The sequence below is a fragment of the Amphiura filiformis genome, chromosome 1, assembly GCF_039555335.1.
Source record: "Amphiura filiformis chromosome 1, Afil_fr2py, whole genome shotgun sequence".
Classification (NCBI taxonomy): Eukaryota; Metazoa; Echinodermata; class Ophiuroidea; order Amphilepidida; family Amphiuridae; genus Amphiura; species Amphiura filiformis.
Genome location: NC_092628.1, coordinates 36,412,251 through 36,433,479, shown reverse-complemented (window position 1 = coordinate 36,433,479; position 21,229 = coordinate 36,412,251). Strand labels below are relative to the sequence as shown.

The 21,229-nt window shown below is 37.5% G+C and overlaps 1 protein-coding gene across 10 annotated transcripts in view; it reads left to right on the top strand.

Moving 5' to 3' along the window:
• LOC140146373 (uncharacterized) overlaps positions 1–21,229 on the top strand; it is a 179,521-nt gene extending 158,292 nt beyond the window's left edge. For all 10 annotated transcript variants that reach the window (XM_072168203.1, XM_072168249.1, XM_072168226.1 and 7 more), the window contains 4 exons: positions 8,490–8,576; positions 12,318–12,461; positions 13,288–13,424; positions 15,970–21,229. In XM_072168203.1, coding sequence (XP_072024304.1) covers positions 8,490–8,576; positions 12,318–12,461; positions 13,288–13,424; positions 15,970–20,575 — 4,974 coding nt within the window. In that variant the 3' untranslated portion in view covers positions 20,576–21,229. The remainder of the gene's footprint in view (positions 1–8,489; positions 8,577–12,317; positions 12,462–13,287; positions 13,425–15,969) is intronic.

Here is a 21,229-nt window from a genome sequence, read left to right as displayed (position 1 = left end):
TTGTGAGCTGAATAATTCAACGACAATTGAAAGATATTAAGCACAGCCAATTGGGACTATTCTGAGACAGTCAAGTATTATTACCAATTAAAAATGTTTTGTGCACATAGCATAGTTATAAATCCCAACCGACTTAACATGCGCTTCTGTTGTGCTACAAGAAATCATTTTTATAACAGATTTTTTAAATACTAAAAGATAAATATGTTGATGACTTCAATAAATGCCTGATGCATTTGAATCATATACAATGATAGGAGTATGCTAGCTGCTTAGTGTGTTCAGTTGTTTTTTGTACATAGTATGTAGAAGCAGCATTTTTAGTGCTAGCAGACCGGTAGATAAGAAATGAGAAATATGAGCATACATGTATGGAACCTTATCCATTAATACTCAGTAGCTTATTGCCTAGGTGCTGATGGATTTACCAGCATTATTCATTTAAAAGCATCCATTTTTGATTAAGCATTTCTTAATTAGATTGCATTGTAGAATATGGGAGAGAAGAGAAATGCCAGTGCGAAGATGTGAATGTGGAATATGTAAAATGGCATTGCAATTTGAGCCACCATAACTAGATTGGCATTGAGATCTACAGGGCAACCCTTTAGAAATTCATTCACTGCAACTTAATTGTATTTCAATTGACAGTGCAGTAATGCACCTATCAAATGCAACCCCGGCCCCTGGGGACCCGGGATGGTCCATTTTTGACATCTTTGTTTCCCTTTTTTGACTTCTTGTCCCTTTTTTTCGGGTGTTGGCCGGGACTTATAAGACTTTTTTTCAGCCAAACCCTGGAAATTGGGCTGGGACTTTACCCGGCGAGGGTCGGGATTATGATAATAACTTGCCCTCTTTGTCAACAAGTAAAATGGGCGTGAACATGGCCGTGGATTTCCTAGAGGGTGCCCGCATTTATGTTTCCGGGAATCCTATCAATTGGTAGTTCTCATGGTTCTTGAGCCGTGGATGTATATTAATAATCTACTGAGTCGCCACTATATACTGTTCATATAAATCCATTCCTAAATTTGGCTGTTGTTTCAAATTTTGATGTAGGCATGTATAATGCTATTTGAACCTAGAAAGTTAGCATGTTTAACCAGATTTACACTGGCATTTTTGACATACAGTATGCAAATTGAAGAGCAATACTACGAAGTTTTTATTCGCAAAACGTTATTTTTAAAAGTTTTAACCATACGAGATTAAACTTTTTTATTAGGCTAGCACACAGGTAGTAATAAGAAAAGAATCCATGATACTTTGTGACACCTGCGATCGACTACTACAAGGCCATAATACTCAGTAGTGTACATGTTCTTTATAAATTTTCGAGCTGTATTTTTATTCTTTAAAAAAATAATTATAGGTGTATGAAATACAGATTTTCAAAACTATATTAACATTAACAATATCATTAATCACAAATCGTTGAAAGGATGTTTTAAATAATATCCAAAATGGCAAACTCGTGAAACTAAATATTAATAACTTGTGGCCAAAAGTTTGATAGATGTTCATTTGATTTTAAACAAGATACAAGGCATATTTGGATGGGGTGTCACAGTGGGACTTTACAGAATATAGCCTCACTATAATTGAAGTTGCATTTTGGATTGACATAAAAAAAATCATATATAGGCCTATAATATTATGTGCTTAAAATGTTTATGAAAAGATCGAACATTCGCCACTTCCGTATCCTGGACAGATGTAAATGCAATGATCTGAATTCTTCATATCTTTGATGTTTTAGTCATCTACACATACGAACCAGGCAAATATGTCAAATCAATATTCCTGGATTAACCCAGTCAGTTTTTAAAGCCATTCATGCCTCGTAATCTTTTTAGAATCTTTTAGCCTATTTTTCGTTATCGCTTTTAGATGTTCCACAACAAGGTGAGTAACTGACGTATTTGCAATGGAACACACTTGTAGGCCTATAGCGTTTAAATCCACCCAGCATGTCCAGAGTTCGGCAGTCCATTGAAGACATACCTGCCAAATCTTCAGCCCGCATGACAAGATTGCCGCGATATAAAAACCATATTAAGATCCAGGATATCCGATGCTCAGGGCGGAACTTCGAGAGAATACCCGGGTTTGCATCAGTTTGTATCGATCCCTCCACATGGGGAGGGGAGTGGCTGAGAAATTTGCCCGGTGGGTCCGGGACTGGCCAGGTGTTTATCGTGGGACTTGAAGTCTTTAAACTAAAAATTATGACTTTATGGACCAACGACCCGGCCATCCCCGGTACTACAAAGGGGCCGGGATACATTTGATATGTGCATAACATCAGTTGATGAGTATGTTACTGTATTACATGGGAATGTATTATGCCATCCAATCTATCTATGAACAGTTTTGTAGAATGCTTAACATGTTAAGTGCCTGACACAAGAACCAGAAGCAAATGTCCAAATCAAATTGCAACCCAGTCAGTTAAGTGTCAGTAGTTATGGTAACAATGTCAGAATTGCCCATTCATGTATGAGGGAAGTGTCTGCATGGTGGCAACACAATGAAATGATAATTACAACTCCCAATTTCATATTGTCTGATATATTATATTTCATATTTCTGAGCAGATCCGTTGGTATATCTTGGGATGTAAAATCTTCAATAAAAGCGGCTGATCGGATGAATATCTTCATTGACTGATATATATGTCAGTGTATATGAATACAAGCTTTGTCTTGGGAAGATGTAATAATTGATGACATCCTCATGTCGATATAAGATATGAAATTTGATCATTGTTTTGACACTCCGGACATGTGAACTGAAAGAGTGTTGACAAGCAGACAAGGTTTATACTAAAATAGTCGCATCCCAATATAACATCAACAAATTTAATTTTAAAATGTAGAAGGAAATGTGTCTCTCTTTACTGTATTCAACCTAATTGGCACCATGAGGACTTTTATGGTTTCCACCTTTTTAAGGACACTTTTAGTATAGGCCCCTACACTTTTAGCATGCAATTTGATGAAATTAATTGGAAGTTGCAATGGCTTGTCATTGTTTTACAGTTCTTATTTTTATTACATAGAGAATTACACAATTGTTTTTACATGGACAATGTCCAATGATTTTAATATCACACACATACATATGTAGTGAGTAATAAGTGCCCACTTTTCTGTTACACACTCAGTATATAATACACACGGTTTAATACCGTATTCAATACACAATACGCCTGGAATTGATGAAAATATTACATAATACATATGCATTTATGAAAAGCCACTTGCTAGCCTCTCACATGTATCTTACAAGTCCTACTTTAAATGTCTGTGCTAGCAGTAGCAGTGAACCAAATCAAATCAAACCGGATTTAGTAAAAAACCAAAATGATCACACTTCCATCAGCCTGAGATAGTGAACATCTTATAGGAAACCAACAAAGCAGTATTCCACCAGGAGTTTCTAGGTCACTGTTTGCTGCATAGATATTGGCTAAACTGAGCACACATACTATTTCACCATGCCCAGAGGGATTGATATTGACGTTGTAGACAGTTGAAATGACCGTGTGATAAATAGGGCTCTACAGAAGTATTTATAAACCCTAACTCTCTTTTGCTTTTGGGCGCAGGGGAAGGGAAGGAGGAAGATGACGAGAGAAGTTGTTTTCTCATATCCAGTTTTGAACCATGTACCCGCCGGGTGCTTAGCAGAAGACCCTAGATAGCATGTTTGTACCTTTGGTGGCCAACCTATGTGTTCGCATGATGATGCAATCAGATCATGTCAGATACAGTTGCTTTACGCTGTCACAGTATGATGTAATACGCGGGTTACTCGGATACAACACCCTTGCAGGAAAATAGCTCCTGTGTCAAATCAATCAGGTCTATTCATTTAAATCTTTAATCATAACAAAGAAAAGTATTTTATAAGAATATATATATAAGAATTGTAACAATTTTCTTTATTTTTTTAAAATTCCCTAACTTTTGACAGTTTTTGATTTTATTTGCCACCTTAAACATGTATGTACGTCATCCACCAGTGGAGCTCCTGCGCCCCTCCGCAGAACTTCCGGTAGTGGATGTTCTGCGCTTCAGCGCAGAACATCCACTGTCGGAGTTGATGCGCCGAAGCAAAATAATAGATTTTCTTATAATTGGATCATTTTATATGTAACAGAGAATCCACTGTCGGAGTTGATCGGGTGCAGTTCCTTATATGTAACGGTGGATCATTGCTGCGCTCGGGCACAGAGAATCCACTGTCGGAGTTACTGCGCTCGGAAGCAAAATAATAGATTTTCTTATTATAATTACGGCGGATCATTGCTGCGCTCGTCATTGCATAAGTCAAAAATGCTTTTTTGGAAAAAATTGAAACTTAGCAAGTAAGGTTTTCTCATCAATACACACATCCTATATCATTTTCTAGGGGTTCTGTGCATGACACCGTAGCCGATAAATCCACCTTAAGCAGTAACAACATCTTACATGATGTGGGTAATTGAAAATAACCAAATGAAATAGAAACAACCAATTTAGCTGGCATTGGGTCAAATCACACTTGTTGTTTGCAGTGATGCTAATATGTTACTACTGGGCTAGGGACAAATGCATTAAAAAATATATGTATTCCAAACTAAAAAGGAAACACACATTTGTACATCATGTGTAAATGATAATTTGTATTGCAAAAAATACAATATACTGGGTTTTTCCTTCGGAAGTCAATTTGTACCAAAATTCAATAAAAATTCAATATTTCAATAAAAACTCACAAGATCTTGTGTAGACTTGAGATTTATCTCTGATCATGTTGCCTTGAGATGCTAGTAATGCCATGCACTTGAAGTAGTTTCTGCATCTCCCATGCACCACTGTAATGTGAAGTGTTATCTTTAACGTCATTGGAGGGATCTCATCGTCAGGACTCTTGCATATTATTCCACTCACATAGTCTTCTAGTGTGCAGTATCCATCTGATTAGCATTAACCAAGTTCATATAACTCAGAATTGATAGCAAAATACAGCCAAGAATAGATATGTACTGCTCAGTACTTTGTTCCGACTAAAATTAATCGCAAAATCCTTGGGCATTGCTCTTGCTTCATGCTATTTTCTGTAGTTATTTATATATGGCCATGCATTTTGAACTCCCCCCCCCCCAAAAAAAAGTGGTGATGTTGCATATTTCCAAATCTTGTTCTTCTCAATTCATGTTATAAATTTCCATCAAACAAGAAGATATTGTCATGCTTTTGGTGTCATCAATTTTCATGAAAAAAACCTTCAAAATTGGGTTAAAGTGCCCTATGGTGCTCCTGTAGAAAGGAGGGATTTACAATTATACTAATATTACTACTGATATGCCCTATGGTGCTCCTGTAGAAAGGAGGGATTTACGATTATACTAATATTACTACTGATATGGCAGTTGCCACACAGCTAGATCATAAAATTGGCATTCTTAATTAGAACATGAGCTTTGATAATGATTTTGAGTAAATACAAGTAAATGACACCAAACTTGGGGCAAATTATTGCCTCCACCATGAGGCATACTGTTTTTTGGTAAGTAAGTGCGTTCATCAAGCAATAATTTGATGAAATTAGTAAAATTCTACTATAATTACATATTGATGAGGAAAAGTGGAACCTTACAAATACATAATGACATATTCTTCAGACCGATGATTTATTACAAGCTTTCTTGACTTATTTAATTACTTTGTTAGAATCAAGGAATATATGCCTGAGGGATGATTAAGTAATTTTTGCATAAAATTAAGCAATTAGTGACAAAATGTGTTAATTTGTATGCTTGTCACGATTGAAAAATACCACATGGTGGAACATTCTAAAGTTAGCATACCAAAGGTGTTGATGTATTCATTTAAATTATCTTCCTCACTCCTTTCCTGAAGCTGTTCGATTTAAAAGCTGCTATTATGAAGAATAGAGAATCTAATTAAGAGTTGTGCCACTACTATGACTATGTAATAATAGAATACGTAATAAAGCAAAATTGTAATTGACATTTCTTTTCATTGTTAAGTCAGAACCATCTCAGGTATAGGATTAGACTACATGTTATTCATTTTGAAATTATAAATAAAACATGACATGAGCATTTTAATTTTTAGAAAACAACATTCTCAGAAAGTGTTTGATTGATAAAGCGTAACATAAAAGGTTAGGAATAAATTAATTTTGGGATGTATTTTTTTTTAGCTAATAAGTACAAGGATCAAGGGTGGTCAAAGACTCACTAAATCATTTCCTGTTTTGAATACATAAAATCAAAATTAAATTAAACATAATATTTTTTAATTTAACCCTTTTCAAAGTTAATTGGCACAAAAAAAAAATATGGTGTAGGTTGGAACTTTCTTTTAATTCGCTGAACTGGAAAGAATTTTTAGTTTTAGACCACTTTTAGCCAAAAAGATTAACATTTAGTACATAATTTTAGCCTTTGAAATCATTGTACCCATGTGTTACATTAGGTACAAAATGTTGATGAAAATATTAATACAGTGTTCACCTAGAGGCCTCAAATTTGTTGCTCTTACACACTCCTCAATTGGTTAAGTGACCTGTGTTACAAGCTGTTCAACATTGTTGCGCTACTTGATGTAGCTGTGTTATCACATGTTCCCATATTTGTTGCAATTATCATACATGTAGTGTAAGAAATTTACTTTACATAGTGTATAGACAAAATGTTTTTCCCTCAGAGTAAGTTTGGATAATGTTTAATTTCCCATCATGCACTCATTCCAATGACCCAAGTGGGGGTAATTTGATGAAATTAGTAAAATTCATCATCTATTGATGGGAAAAGTACAAGTTATGACATATTCTTCAGACGATGTTTTATTACAAGCGTGAATGAAGTATATTATTTACCCCTCCCCTAAGATTTGCCTTTCTTGACTTATAATTACTTTGTTAAAAAGGAATATATGCCCGATAATCATTTTGCATAAAATGGCAATTAGTGACAAAATGATCACTAATACCTTTCGGGGATTGAAAAAACAACATTTCTATGCCAAAGGTGTTGATGGACATTATGGTGTCCTCACTTTCCAAAAAAAGCTTTCCTGCTATTGAAAATAGAAAACTGTATACATTTTATAGACCTAATGGTGAAAAACAAAATGTACGGGACATTTCAGTGATATTTTGTCAGAACCATCCGTATAGGATTAGACTTACATGTTATTCATTTTTATAAACATGAGATGTTAAAAAAAATCAGAAAGTGTTTGAACATAAAATCTAGTTAACAGATGTTCTGCATCGCTCCGTAACTGCATCATTCGTGTATTCAATAATTGCATAATTAGTAACATCGATGGCCTTTACGATAATCCGCATATATGAATCAGTATGCCCATATTAAGACAAAATAATTGCAAAGGCCTAGCAAAGAATTTTTAAAGACCATCGGATGCATTTAGTACACGATCTATGAGGTTAATGAGCTACGTCATACCCCCCTGGAATAGTGCATTGTGGGATAGAGGGAAAAAGGTCTATATTCAAATACGGTAGAAGCCACAAAGTTATTTCAAGCAGGTAAATTAAGATGAAATCAGCCAAATTGATTCATGTTTTTTAGCAAAGGGCAAACACAGCAGTGACAGGCATTTTCTAATCAATAAGCTGTATTTTCACACACAATGCAATGTATCTTGTTCTTCCATTCACCAGCATATCTTAGTTTCCCACATATTCAATTCTCTTGCTTGTATTCAGATCCACCACTATGATTCAGTTTGGAGTGTCACATTGGTGTTCTTACAGACATAGTAAACACATTTGATGATAGAGAATGAGTCTTATGCTGGATTATTTGTACAAGTATGAGGCAGAAACCAATATGTGGATTGTCCACCACAAGTCAATTTGACCCTTCCCACAATATAATATGTGTATTGCAATAACAAAGGAGATGGATTAATCCTGAGCTGTATACACCTATTACCAGATTTCTGGTAGAGGAACCCAGGATCCATGTATAGGGATCTAGCTAACATTTTAAGTGGTGAAGAAATTTAGAATTGTCATTATACATAATATGATACACATACATAATATAATACGCATGTCTAAAATGGATTATAGGATTACAAAGATGAAATTCACTTGATACATTACTATAGCATTCAGCAAATTCCTTTAGCAGTGTCCGTCTGCTCTTTCTGATTATCATGTAAAAAGGACAAGCTAATGTGATGCTACGCAGCTTGACCAGCGAATGAGGTGTCGATGTGAGGATGACATGATTCAATTAGCCAATCAGAACCCCACTTCTGTGTTTATGCCATAAACAGCACCAAATCGGCAGACTGAAACTATGGGTATGAAATATCCAAAATGGTTACTGTTATTGCATTAATATGGCTAGTAAGAACACTATGTCCTCTTTGACTTTTGTTAGTCAGAATACTGTAATTAAACTATTATGGTTCCGATTTTTTTTCTTTGTCCAGATGGAGCATGCAGAGGAGACGACTGTCCATCGCCGTACCTTGGAAGTGGAGAAAGAGGAAACGGATGAACTCAAGCAGAAATATAAGGTGATAGAAATTAGCATTATATTAACTATCTCAAAGTAGTTTGGGATCAGGTGCATGTTAACCATGACAATTAATTTTGGCATGTCTCATCCTGAGTAGCCAGTACTCAGAGAAGATTTATAAGCAGTCCCATGATACAACTGAAACATCCGGGTACTTGAGAACCAGTCTACTAGAAATTTCAATTGAATGAATACAGCTGTCAAAAGCTTGATGATTCTCTGCGTACAATGTGTGATGAACGGCCGCGTGTGCGTAACGCGGAAGTGAATCCAACCTTGCCAACGCACTCATGATTGGTTAGTATTTTCATTATTGTATCCATGGTCGTACGTTTGCGTTGTACTTTGAAATACGCAACATCGGTCGCATCGCGTACAGCTGTTGGCAGCTGTGTCCATTTAATTGTAATTTTTACTTTTTGTATACCGATATCTTGTACTTTCAGACTTTTATTCCTCATTCAAATGTGGGTCGATAGTAACAAAAAAGAGCTCATTTGAACAGGGTACCGATGTTCTTTTCAGGCATCTCAAAACGCTTATCGACCCAAGTTTTGGACATATTTTGAGTGTTTGAAAATCATGTCTTTGGAACGGGAATCAATAGTGAGCAATTGTGTGAAACTCTGTGATTACTAGACTGGTTCTCAAGTACCCGGATGTTTCAGTTGTATCATGGGACTGCTCATAAATCTTCTCTGGCCAGTACTGCTATAGATTCCAGAAAGTTATGGACCTAATGTTTCAAAAACAAATTCTGTAATTACGGGTGACTAGTAAGTATGTTGTAAGACTAAAATGTAATTTTGTGTTTTTCATACATTTCAATAAGTTTTACAGATTCATGTAAAACATCTTATTTTGTCTTTAATTCACAGCTTTCAGCTTAACCACGAGCAGGCTATGTTAGCACATGTATGAGACTAATAAAGGTGCCAAAATTTGAATATTGATGGTTTTCACAGCCTTTAATTGAAACAATGGATATCAAAATTAGTTGTACCAGAAATTAGAATCAAGACTACAAACTCTATAAATGCTAACATTGAACACATGTTGCGGATGTTACTTTCAGCACAATATTGTGTTGTGTCTATGTCTATGTACACCTCATGAATGCCTGGTGTTCTGTGTAGACGGGCATACAATTCATGACATTCAAGAAGTAATAACAGATAAGTTTGCTATTTTAAGCTAACCAATGGCATATTGTGTAGGTCAGGTGGTAGTTTTAGTCACTAAATGGCTTGTATCATTTAATTATTACACTGTTCCCCAAGCTGACCAACTATAATTTTTTCAAAGTCATGGCAATGAGAAAACAATACATTTAACATTTTAATAAATGGTAACTGTTATGTTAATGCTTGGTTTAGGCCATGGTTAGGGTTATGATTTAAAGATTAGGATTAGTGAAGATTATGGTTAGGGTAGTGACCGCTATTCTTTGCAGCAAATTTCAATAAATATATATGTATTTCAATTGATTTTTGGTCCCCACACATATGTGACTCCTCGCCACAACTGAGCCCGGATGTCGCCAATCATCATTTTTGAGATATTCAACCAAAATATTCTGCTTGAAATTAGCTTTAAAATGATGTATATCATGTCTATAGTACTTGACATTTAAGTAGTGAAAAATCAATAAAACAGTCAATAAATCCTTTCTTTCCTATTGTTTATTGTTAAGTTCGATGGAGCATATCTCAATAGTGGCACTGGCGACATCCGGGCTCAGTTGTGGCGAGGAGTCACATATGTGGTGATTATGTTACCACCCAAATGGTTGACCACCGAAATGAGACATACGGTGGAAGCATTGCAGCTGAACCGTGCAATTCAAGTTTTATATGGAAACAAAACATTACATTAAAACACACCCAAAACAAGAACATACACAATCAATGTTACAATATTGTTTTAATACAAGGTTGAGTTGCTTCTATGTATCCACATGGGGGGGGGGGAGCATGGTGTGAAATAGAAGGCAGTGATCTGTAAGACCGGCTGACTTCCATGCATTACAGTTTACTACTAACATGTATTTTCTCGCAATTTAATTAAACACACAGGCTGTAATTTGAAAAACATGTGTCCATGTAAGACAACACATGCATTCATGCATTGACTCGTTACAGCAAAACTGCTTTACTACAAGCATCAAGATAACATGATGAACACATACATTTTGTAGAAATTGTTAAAACCACTCATGTATTTATTGTTAAAAATAAGAGATGGTTTAACATCTGGCAGATGTTGCACAGCTTATTAGCTTAATAAAATGGCATGCACAATAATAAAACAAACCCATTTGCTACAATTGTATTACTACCTAGATTAAGTCTCACTTTAGTATTGAAGAAATGGTAAAGCCCATACACACTGTGGATGATTGCGGCTCCCTTAAAGCATTTCCAGGAAGACCCATACATTGCACTTCCTGTTGCTTGGTTTTGTTGAAATTGAATGCAGGGCAGAGTGTAGCAGTTGGCTGATACACATTTCAACAACTCTTCCTATACTTTTGTACAGGAGCCAACCGTTGTTAATCCGCGATGAATCAACACTTTTGCAGTAAGCGTATACGCGAACGCCAGCGCACATCCGCATTACGCGTGAGCGTGTAAAATTCGTCATGTCTGGAATCTCTTTGCGTATCACGCTTACAAGTTGAATTCAGTATTTTGGAAGTATCGGATAAAGATTGCTGTTTTATTCAGTTTTGTTGCTGATATCAACAGAAATCACCGATCTTTTTGTAAGGCTGACTGTCAATGATTAACTGACATTCCTCATGAAATAATCATATGAATTATACGATCTTTAGCTTGTTTTTGTTGTTGAAAGGGATTCAATCATGTTTCACTGTTGTTCATCACCGATTAACAACTCGCGTCCGGCGCGTCTGCGTGGTTTACTTCGCTCGGGCAGCTTTAAAGGTAAACACGCAGACGACGTGGACGCATCGTTGTTAATCAGTGATGAACAATGGTGAAACATGATTGAATCCCTAAATTAAGTTTGAAATCCAGGTTCAGATCAATAATATTTATAATGTATTGTGATATGTGGAGTGATCAATGGGCCCAGACTCAGTTGGATCTAGGTAGCGATGATCCCCAGACTTCATTGATGAGATAGACACACTTGGAAATCACATAACTGCAGATTTTCTCATGTATCTTGCAAAAGGATATGACTTTCTTATCATTACTAGTAATGTTCTTATCTATAGATTTTGAGACAGACAATAACAGTCTCATTAATTACATACATGTATTAAGTGGGAAGTTGAACAATGGGCTTGAATTAAAGGCTATTTGTTGCATAACAAAGTATTTAATAAACTTGTTAGCTTTTGATTTTAATAACCATTATTGTAGATAAAGTTTGACATGTTGCCAGGCCTACGGCAACCGCGCCTTTGCACAATCTGGTAGAGTAGGAAATACTGGGGCAACTGCCTTGTAGAAAAATGCTACCACATAATACATGGGGAATCCAATATCCTTAAATGATGTGATGTTGGGTTATATAGTGCTGCTGATGTTTTCATGTCGACATGTCGCAAGTGGATATAGTTTTTGCTGTGCTCATAATTGGTGAATTTTATACCCATCAGTAAAAATGCTCAGCAACAACCAAAAATAGCTATCGTTGTTGTGCAGTCTAGAATATGACCTTTCCCAAATAACATTTGTTTTTCTGTTTTTTATTTGCATCATATTTTTAGGAGAATGCTGAGAAAGAAAAGGCCAAGGATGACTCGCTGGCAGACCTTAAGGCAAATTTTTACTGTGAGCTGTGCGACAAGCAGTACTATAAACATACAGAGTTTGATAATCATATCAACTCATATGACCATCATCATAGACAGGTAGGTAGCCAGGTGGGTGGTGGGTAGATCTGTGCACACATTGCTATGTATCAGTCGGCTCAATCTTTACGACAGCATTTCGTCCCCAAATGGTTTGTTATTCTGAAGTGTCATTTTCGTCAAAGGTTTTTTTTAAATATGTTTATAAATATAAAGACCTTTCTGATATGTTGGTAAATGTGACCTGATCTGGTTCATGGAGGCCAAAGGATCCATTTTTGAAAATTGAGTTACTATAATTATTACCTTATACAAACATTAGGCTATCATATACTGAAAATACCAAAGGGCATACTTGGTTCTAAAGTTGTGAAGTTGTCTATTTTCTGATGTATTTTATTGGGGGTTTTTTTTGCTCCATATTTTTGCCTTATCTCAAATTTCAAATTTACTGCCTTGGCCTCCATGGACCAGATTATGTCACAAATAAAGTGAAGTCTCTATATGTCAAAAATTGTTTGGACATCAAGTCTGTTGAATATTGTAATGTGCCACAGTATATGTTGGCATATTGTACACTACTGTACTTTATGAGGTAGCACAGGTAGAGGTAAATTGTACAGATCTTGTTTGAAAAGAACAATAATGTGATTTAGTATTTACATGAAAGGAACATGGATCTAACTTCCTTAGACTGTATTGGCACTGTTTTTGACTAAATGAACAGTTACTTAATGAGGAAACCAGTTACAAAATGACAAGTAACCTTACCCTCATCAGATCAAAAGGCATAACATGTTGGTGTCATTGCATGGATTGTGCCCCACTGTCTTTACATAATTCAAAATACTTTATCATTTCCTTTATAACCACTTTTCAAATACAGAGGCTTAAAGATCTGAAAGCTCGTGAGTATGGTCGTCATGCAGGATCCAAGATGAAGAAGGAAGAGAAGAAGAGGGAGAAGGAGTTGAAGCGTTTACATGAGATGGCTGAGCAGAGAGCTCAGGCTGCTGAAAATAGGTAGGTATATATATGCCATGTCATTGCTTATGCTACTGCTGTTGGATTCACTCTACTTCCTGGTCAAACCCCTTGATGTTTCTCAACATGAATGATTTACAAGGCTGGCTCTCTGGGGGGGTGGGACATACAAATAAAGCCAAGTGAAAGTAAGGTTTCCTGCATGCTTAATGATAAAGATCAGTGACTACAAACTCTACACTACACTTTGATCAATTCCAAACAAGAGTCTCATAAAAAGATGTCAATGTCTCGGGTATGAACCCAAGTTTAATGGGTTGACTTTCACAGGTGTAGTAACAGTTGCTGTAGTCTCTATCTATTTAGTGCTGATCAAAGCATAATCAGTGAAAAAGTAGGGTTGTTAATGGCTCACAATTGTAGGCAGTGCTGATCAGATCATTTGGTGACTAACTCAACTTTAAATTAATTCATAGCTGTCACTTTTCAACTCCTCACTGTACAAAACAGCAAGATTATATTCTCTAAAATTTGTAAATATTAGCATTTTTAATCACAACTTGCATGCTGGGTCTGTTTACAATGAGCTGAATCACATGGACTTGCCAGTCTATAACACTCTGTGCAAAATTCGTCACTTTTTATAATTGTTAGAGGTAGTGGTGTCTATGTTTTATTAATGTATGCATCACATTTATAAGTCAAATATTAACGTCTCTATGTAAACATCATGGTCATGGTGAAAAACAAACTCATCCGTCAGAGCTACTGAAGTGCAAATCCAAACTGCAGGATAATTCCTGTTTTAACCAGGCAACTTGGAAAGAATTTATGATACATGTATCCATGTCTATTCCTTGTCTTGTCTGTGATCAAGGAAAGGGGAGTTTACAGCTAGATTCATGCATCATCAAGTTTAACATGATGCAAAATACAATGATTTATTTCAAAATCGTAGACTCATAAATCTGTTTTGATTGATAGATTGATCACACAAATAAGTATTTGCTCTGAACCGTTTGTCAGACAGAAAGGTAGCAATTGGGGGCAATGTGCTTCTGTTTGGAATGCTAGATGTAATACAGCATGACAGTTACATTATGCAATGTTTTAGACGGCCACCTTGAGGGCAATTAATGGCAATCAAGGAATGAATTATTGGCTACAACTTCCATGTCACTGTCAAGATCATATTCATGATAAAACAAGATGTAAAGATAAATGATAAATGACTCAATATGATCAAAAGCATTTTTACCCAGGTTTAAGGACTTGCGGAAAGTCTGTCTTAGAAACTCCCATACTAATAAAAATGATAAATCTGGGGGAAAGGAGAAATTGTTGTTATTGTTAGTCACTTGAATCATTCTGGAATCAGTGATTCTTTTCAAGATTTTATTCTTGACATAAACAGATACCGTAAAAACTTGATAGTTAGCATATGTGCTTACTGTCGAGCGCTTTTGAAAACATGAAATTGTACCAAAGTCTGGTGCTTTACCAACTGAGCTAATGGGGTTGAGACACAAATTTGCAGGTTTACTTGTTCGTATATAACTATGTGTATCGATGATTTGCTCAAAACCCTTTACCCTTTTTGTGGATGGGGCACTTCATGTTTGCATGTTTTTAAAGTGCTCGATAGTAAGCACATATGCTAACTATCAAGTTTTTACGGTATAGCATATTCTAGATATTTCCACTGTCCATTAATTCAAACTGATTTGTCCAAACGTGTTACGTGAGGGGGCACACCACCATTAAACTTCGCATTGAAATATGCAAAAAAGCCTCTCAAAAATCACATGAGCAATCAGACTGTGTGTGGTTATAGGAGGATCCTTTAGCTTAATATATTTGTTTTTTGCACATGGATCGACAGTGTTTTTTGCAAATTTGAAACTTTTACCCCATCGTGTGATTTCTAATGTGTTGAAAACTCAATTCTTGGGATTTTACATAGATACATAATTTGCACGATTAGTCCACAAGAACAGATTTAAATAATTTTGTCTGCAATTAAGGGGAAAATTGGTCTTTTGGGGAAAAAATCCATATCTTCAATATGAAAGGTCAAAATTTTCAATTGATTTCGTCGGCTTTTCCAAAACCCAGCTACATACACTTTAAGAATATATCATTAGATTTATAAAATTTACTTCAAGGACTGTTTATATCAAAAATGTGAAAAATATCAAATTTTAATAATTTGTCATAAAATTCGTGAATTTCAAAAAATGAAAATTATTTGATATCAGAAAGACATCAGAATGCAATTCGATATGTCTGATGTGCTCTTATGTCCCACAAAAAAAACACTGTCAAAACGCTCATTCCGGATCCCTTAAGTTCATCAAAACCATCCCAGATTTAATATACATTGTAGCATCAAAAATGTATCTCAGACACATATTGGCTGAAAAATTAAACAAATAAGCTCAATTTCTACGTTTTACGGGACTGTATATGCGGATTCTTATGATGGTGTGCCCCCGTGAGGGTTCATGTGCCCTGATTGCATCTGAAATGCTGCAAAGAATGACAACTTTTACACAAGTTCTTTTTTTCTTTTCTTTCATTACAGTGCAAATTCCAGTAAATCCCCAAAGAACTCCACTAATTCAGTCCCTCCAACGGCAACAACAGATCAGCCAAATAGTGAAGAAGCAGAACTTGTTGGGGGTATGCACAAGGTACCACCACCAAATGTCTATGATCCCAAACCAATGGCAGAGATCACTGAATATGGGCCTGTGTTAAATGATGACCAAGAGAAGTCAAAGTCAGGTGCTGTAGATGGCAAAGGTGATGCTTCCAATTCCAAAGGCAAATCACGTGCTCGAAAACGACTTCTTGCTTTCAAGAATCAATCCAAGGCATCACCTACTTATCAAGATGAAGCAGATTTACTAGCTAGCAAACAAACATTCTCATTTAGTTTCTCCAAGAAATCCCTAACAAGGATATCGCAGAAATCTGTGTTTGGCGCTGAAGTTCCGGATTTAGAAATGGATGGAGAGTCAAATGAAGGGGAGCAGACAGTTGGCAAAGATAAAGATCACGGAGGAAAGGAAGAAAGAAAATCCAGAAAGATTAAGATTAATAGGAAGCCACTCAACCAGTACTACCCGAATGCCAAAGCTAATGTACAACTTGTAGCTTTTGTGAAATCTAAAGAGATTGTGAACCTCTCGCAACTTGTAAAAGATCTAGAGAACGATAAGATGACTGATGGGGATAAAACAGGGAAGGGTAAAGGTGATGAGAATGGTACAATATCCAGGACTTGTAATGGCCAGAAAAGTGGAGGTTGTAATACTGATGATGAAAGTTGTGAGAAAGATGAAAAGGACGGTAAGAAGAAAGCTGTCAACTCAAAAGAAACATCTTCTAATGGGAAGAATCCTTCGGGCAAATCTGTTAAATCAAATCCCAAAAGTACTGCTAGTGCTAAAAAACAGGACAAGAAACCTGCTCCTGTTAAAAGTAGTATCACAACACGAGGGAAAGCTAAATCTACAGCGCAACAGCAGAAAACTGAAACTAATTCATCTAATACCCCCTCCAGCTCAAAGGCGGAAACCAAAGTACAAGTTAGTGCTAAGAAAGACTCGCAACCTGAGAAAAAAGGTGCCAAGACACCAAGTGTGGAATCAAAAGATGGTAATGCAAAAAAGAGTGTGCCATCTATTTCCAAGGGGGACATAAAAAGTAATGCAGCTAGTACCAGCAAAAAAGATGGTAAAAGCAGTGAGTCTCCTACAAAGGCTGCTAAAGATAGTAAGAATGGAGAAAAGGGTAATGCAAAAGGGAATGATAAAACAACTTTAAATACAACTAAAAGTGGTAGTTCAAATGTAATCAAAACAGATAAATTAAATACAAGCAAAACAGGTAGTAATGAAAGTAGTGCTAAGACTGCTGCATCCTCATCATCAACATCAAATACCTCGGAAGAATCGAGCATGGTTGATGGTCCTCAGGGGACTGGGAGTGCAGGATCGAAAGAACAGGAATCGGGGAATACGGGTAATGCCTCAACCCTTGCTTCCAAAGGAAGTGACGGCAGCGAGGGAGATGATAACAAAGCTCCTGTAGATGGTGATGGTGTTCCAGAAAATCCTGAAGAGGAAGAGGAAGAAGAAGAGCCACCACCTCCATTAGCAGAAGTTGAAGAAGGATATTTAGCTGTACGAGGGAAGGACAATAAGACAACATTACCATGGCCTATGGAGATGATATGTTACACAACCACTGAGCCAAAACTGTCATACAGTGTAAATCCTTTGTATTTTGAATTCAAAAGAAAGAAGGGAGGTGTGGCAGCTGGTGATGAAGAATCAAAGAATACAGAAAGTGGTGAAAAGGCAGAAGGTGGTTGTCCTGCTGGCAAGGACCAGGAAGTTGGTGACAAGAGGGAGCATCCTGTCAAATCAGATGGTAAAAAGAAACACAAAAAGCGTAAGAAAAGGAAGAAGTCAAAAAGGAAGCGTAGAAAACATAAGCATGCAGATAATAGTGATGATGAGAAACAGGAGAAGAAAAGACACAAAAGTCGATCCAAAAGTAGAAGTAAACGACACCATACAGACTCTGACTCTGACTATGAAGGTGATGGAAATAGAAGCTCAGATAGAAAGCATAGGAGAAAAAGGAGTTACCACGATGATTACAGCTCAGATGATGATTATCACAGAGATAGTAGAAGTCACAGGAGGCGCAGCTCCAGAGACAGAAGTAGAGATCGCTCTCACAGTGGTGACAGACATCGCTCTAGAAGTCGAAGATCAAGAAGCCGAAGATCTAGAAGCTATTCTTCAGACAGTGATGCAGAATATGAGAGATCTAGACGACGATCGAGCAGTCGAAGAAGTCGGTCTGCATCCCCGAGGAGGTCATCGGATAGAGATCGGCGGAGTTCAAGTAGAAGCAATTATTATAGAAGAGATAGATCAAGATCCAGAAGTAGATCACCTAGTCACAGGAGCTCAAGTAGTTACTTGGATCGAAGCAGAGATGATAAAAAATTGCCTGAGAAAAAATCTGAAGTCAGTGGTACTTCTCATCTAAAAGAATGGGTTCGACAGGCCCTGCAAGAAAGCCGCAATTCAGATCCTAGTTTGCGTAGTGATAAGCCATCTGGTGCAGGAATATTGAGTAGACCTAAAGCAAAAGTTACAGACTTGTTACAAAATTTGCCCAAAGAAGATAAATCTCACATTCCAGCAGGAAGTGGTCTTGTAATTGAGAAATCTCAGACAGCTGGTATACCAATATCAAATGCAGCTGATTCAAAGGGTCAGGGTGGAGGGAGTACGGGTGGAACTGGCAAACAGAGTGGTAATGCTAATCAAGGATCAGGAAATAGTCACGGAAACCAAGGAAACTCTGGTAATAATAATAATTCGGGTAATAGTGGAAATTCTGGAAACCATGGCAACTCAAGTAACCAAGGAAATGGGAAGAAACCAAATAGTGGTGGAAATTCTCAGCCTGGAAAAGGGGGTAAACCAGAAATGGAGAATAAGCCAGGACAAAAAGGAGTTTTTAAGGTTCCCAAAGTTCCTGATGCGAAGAATGCACCTAAGAAAGCTGCTGCGGGTGGTCTGCAAGGCCACAGAGCAGCACTTGATTTTGAACCACCATCATCCAGGAAAAGAATGAATTCTACTCCATCCCCTGTAAAGAAAGAAGAAACACAAGAGGATGCTAAATCAGAGCCAGAGGAAGAAGATCATTCTCCTGCCAAGAAAGAAAAGAAGGAATCAGATGAACCACAACCTAAATCTGACATGAGCATTCAGCCAGAGGAAATGGAGAAATACAGGGAGTTGCAGGAACAGGCTCGATTACATGTACAGAATCAAATGATGCATCATGAACATCCTCAGATGGCACAGCCAGGACCATTGACACCCGATTTAAGTGAACCACCTCCACTCCATAATCACCCAGGTCCTATCATACATGGTCAACCAATACATGTTCCAGTTGAACATTTGCCTAGTGCTGCACAGGCTGCTGGTTTCCAAGTACAGGTAGATGCCCATGGTCATCCTGTAGGAGAATTACTTGCTCAACCACCACCACCACCTAATCATGGTGAAGGAGGACAAACTGCATCTTCCCCAATACCAGGCACTGTTCATGGAATCCCTCATGAAGGATCACCTGTGGCACCAGCAGGGTCTCCAATTCCGTGTGGATCTCCTCTTCCTGCAGGATTTGTTCATGGTATACCTATTCCAGCAGGTACTCCTATACCTGCAGGTATGGCTGTACAGGGTATTCCTATGTCTATGGCAGGAATGCAACTGCAATCAGGTATGCATGCACAACAAGGAATGCAGATTCCTGTTAGTATGCAACTTGCAGCTGGCTTTCAATTACCACCAGGTACCCCTATTCCAGCCGGTATGGCATTACAGGCACATCATATGGCTGCTGCTGGATCTCATATACCGGGTACACCTGTGCAAGCAGGAATGCCCATTCCTGCAGGAACTCATATCCGTGCAGGCACTCCTGTGCCTGCAGGAATGGCAATACCAGGAAATCCTTTCCAATTGACATCAATGCATCTACCTGTCTCAATGCCTGGAGCACCTATACAAACTCCAGTCCGAATCCAAGTTAGTCCAGCCATGGCTGCTGCTAGTGCAGCACATGCAGCAAATGCTGCAGCAGCTGCAGGAACTCCTCATATGGTTCCAGTATCGGTAGCCCATGCAATTGCAGCTGCTCGTGGGCAACGTTTAGCCGTTGCAGGTCCAAGACTTGTACGTGTAGCTCTTCCTGCAGGTACTGCATTACCAGGTGGTATGCAGTTACCAGGTGGTATGCAGTTACCAGGTGGTATGCAATTAGTAAGACAAGTAACACCAACAGGCATCCCACGACAATTGACTCCAGGTGTACAACAAGTTCTACCACAAGGTTTGGCCATGAGACAAGTTGTACCTGGACTATCAGCTGCAGGAGCAGCAGCAGGACTACCTATGCCCATGCAACATGGTGTACCTCGTATAATGCTAGCACATCCTGGAATGCGTCTACCTGTACCCATGCATATGCAACAAGCTTCATTATTAGGTAAACCATTATTTAAGACCTCACCTACTATGATTAGAACTGTAACAAGTATAGCAGACATGGCTAAGGCAGCTGCCAGTCAAACTCAGCATCCATAGTACTTGGTTGCACATTACAACAGACCAGTAACCCCAGATAATTACATTGTTTTGTTATCCAAGTGATAGATATCTGAAATGGGATTTCTTTCCTAATCATACCTAGTGGTGTTAACATTATATCCATTTTTGTTATACTGTACATTTGAATTTATGTAACACTTCCTACAACAAATGCATTTGTTCTAATTAACTATAATAACTGCTATGATTTGTTTGTGTGTAAACAATAATCAAATTGTGATGTGCAAGATCATGCTGATTGAATCCATATGATATGGAGTCTCTATCATTATCATTCTTGTTTTATCATATTCTCAAGCCACTGCAGGTCAGGTGATAACTATAAACACACCTGTGTGTACAATCAGGGGCCAGGTTTATGTATAGTTCTCTTAGAGGGAGGGTGTGCATGGCTGTGTATCCACCTCCATATACTATGTGGCCGAGGCCACCAGGCAGATGCCTATATATCACAGGTTTAAGGTGGCTATAAAAAATTGTACATTTACTTTGATTTAAAAGCATCCGCCACCTCCATGGCCGGTAGCCAACCGCATCTCTATATGGCTGCAGCTACAGCTCCATGGTTTTACACAACAGCAAAGCAGCCACTCACTCAGCACAGGTTGATACAGTCCATTTAAGTTATAT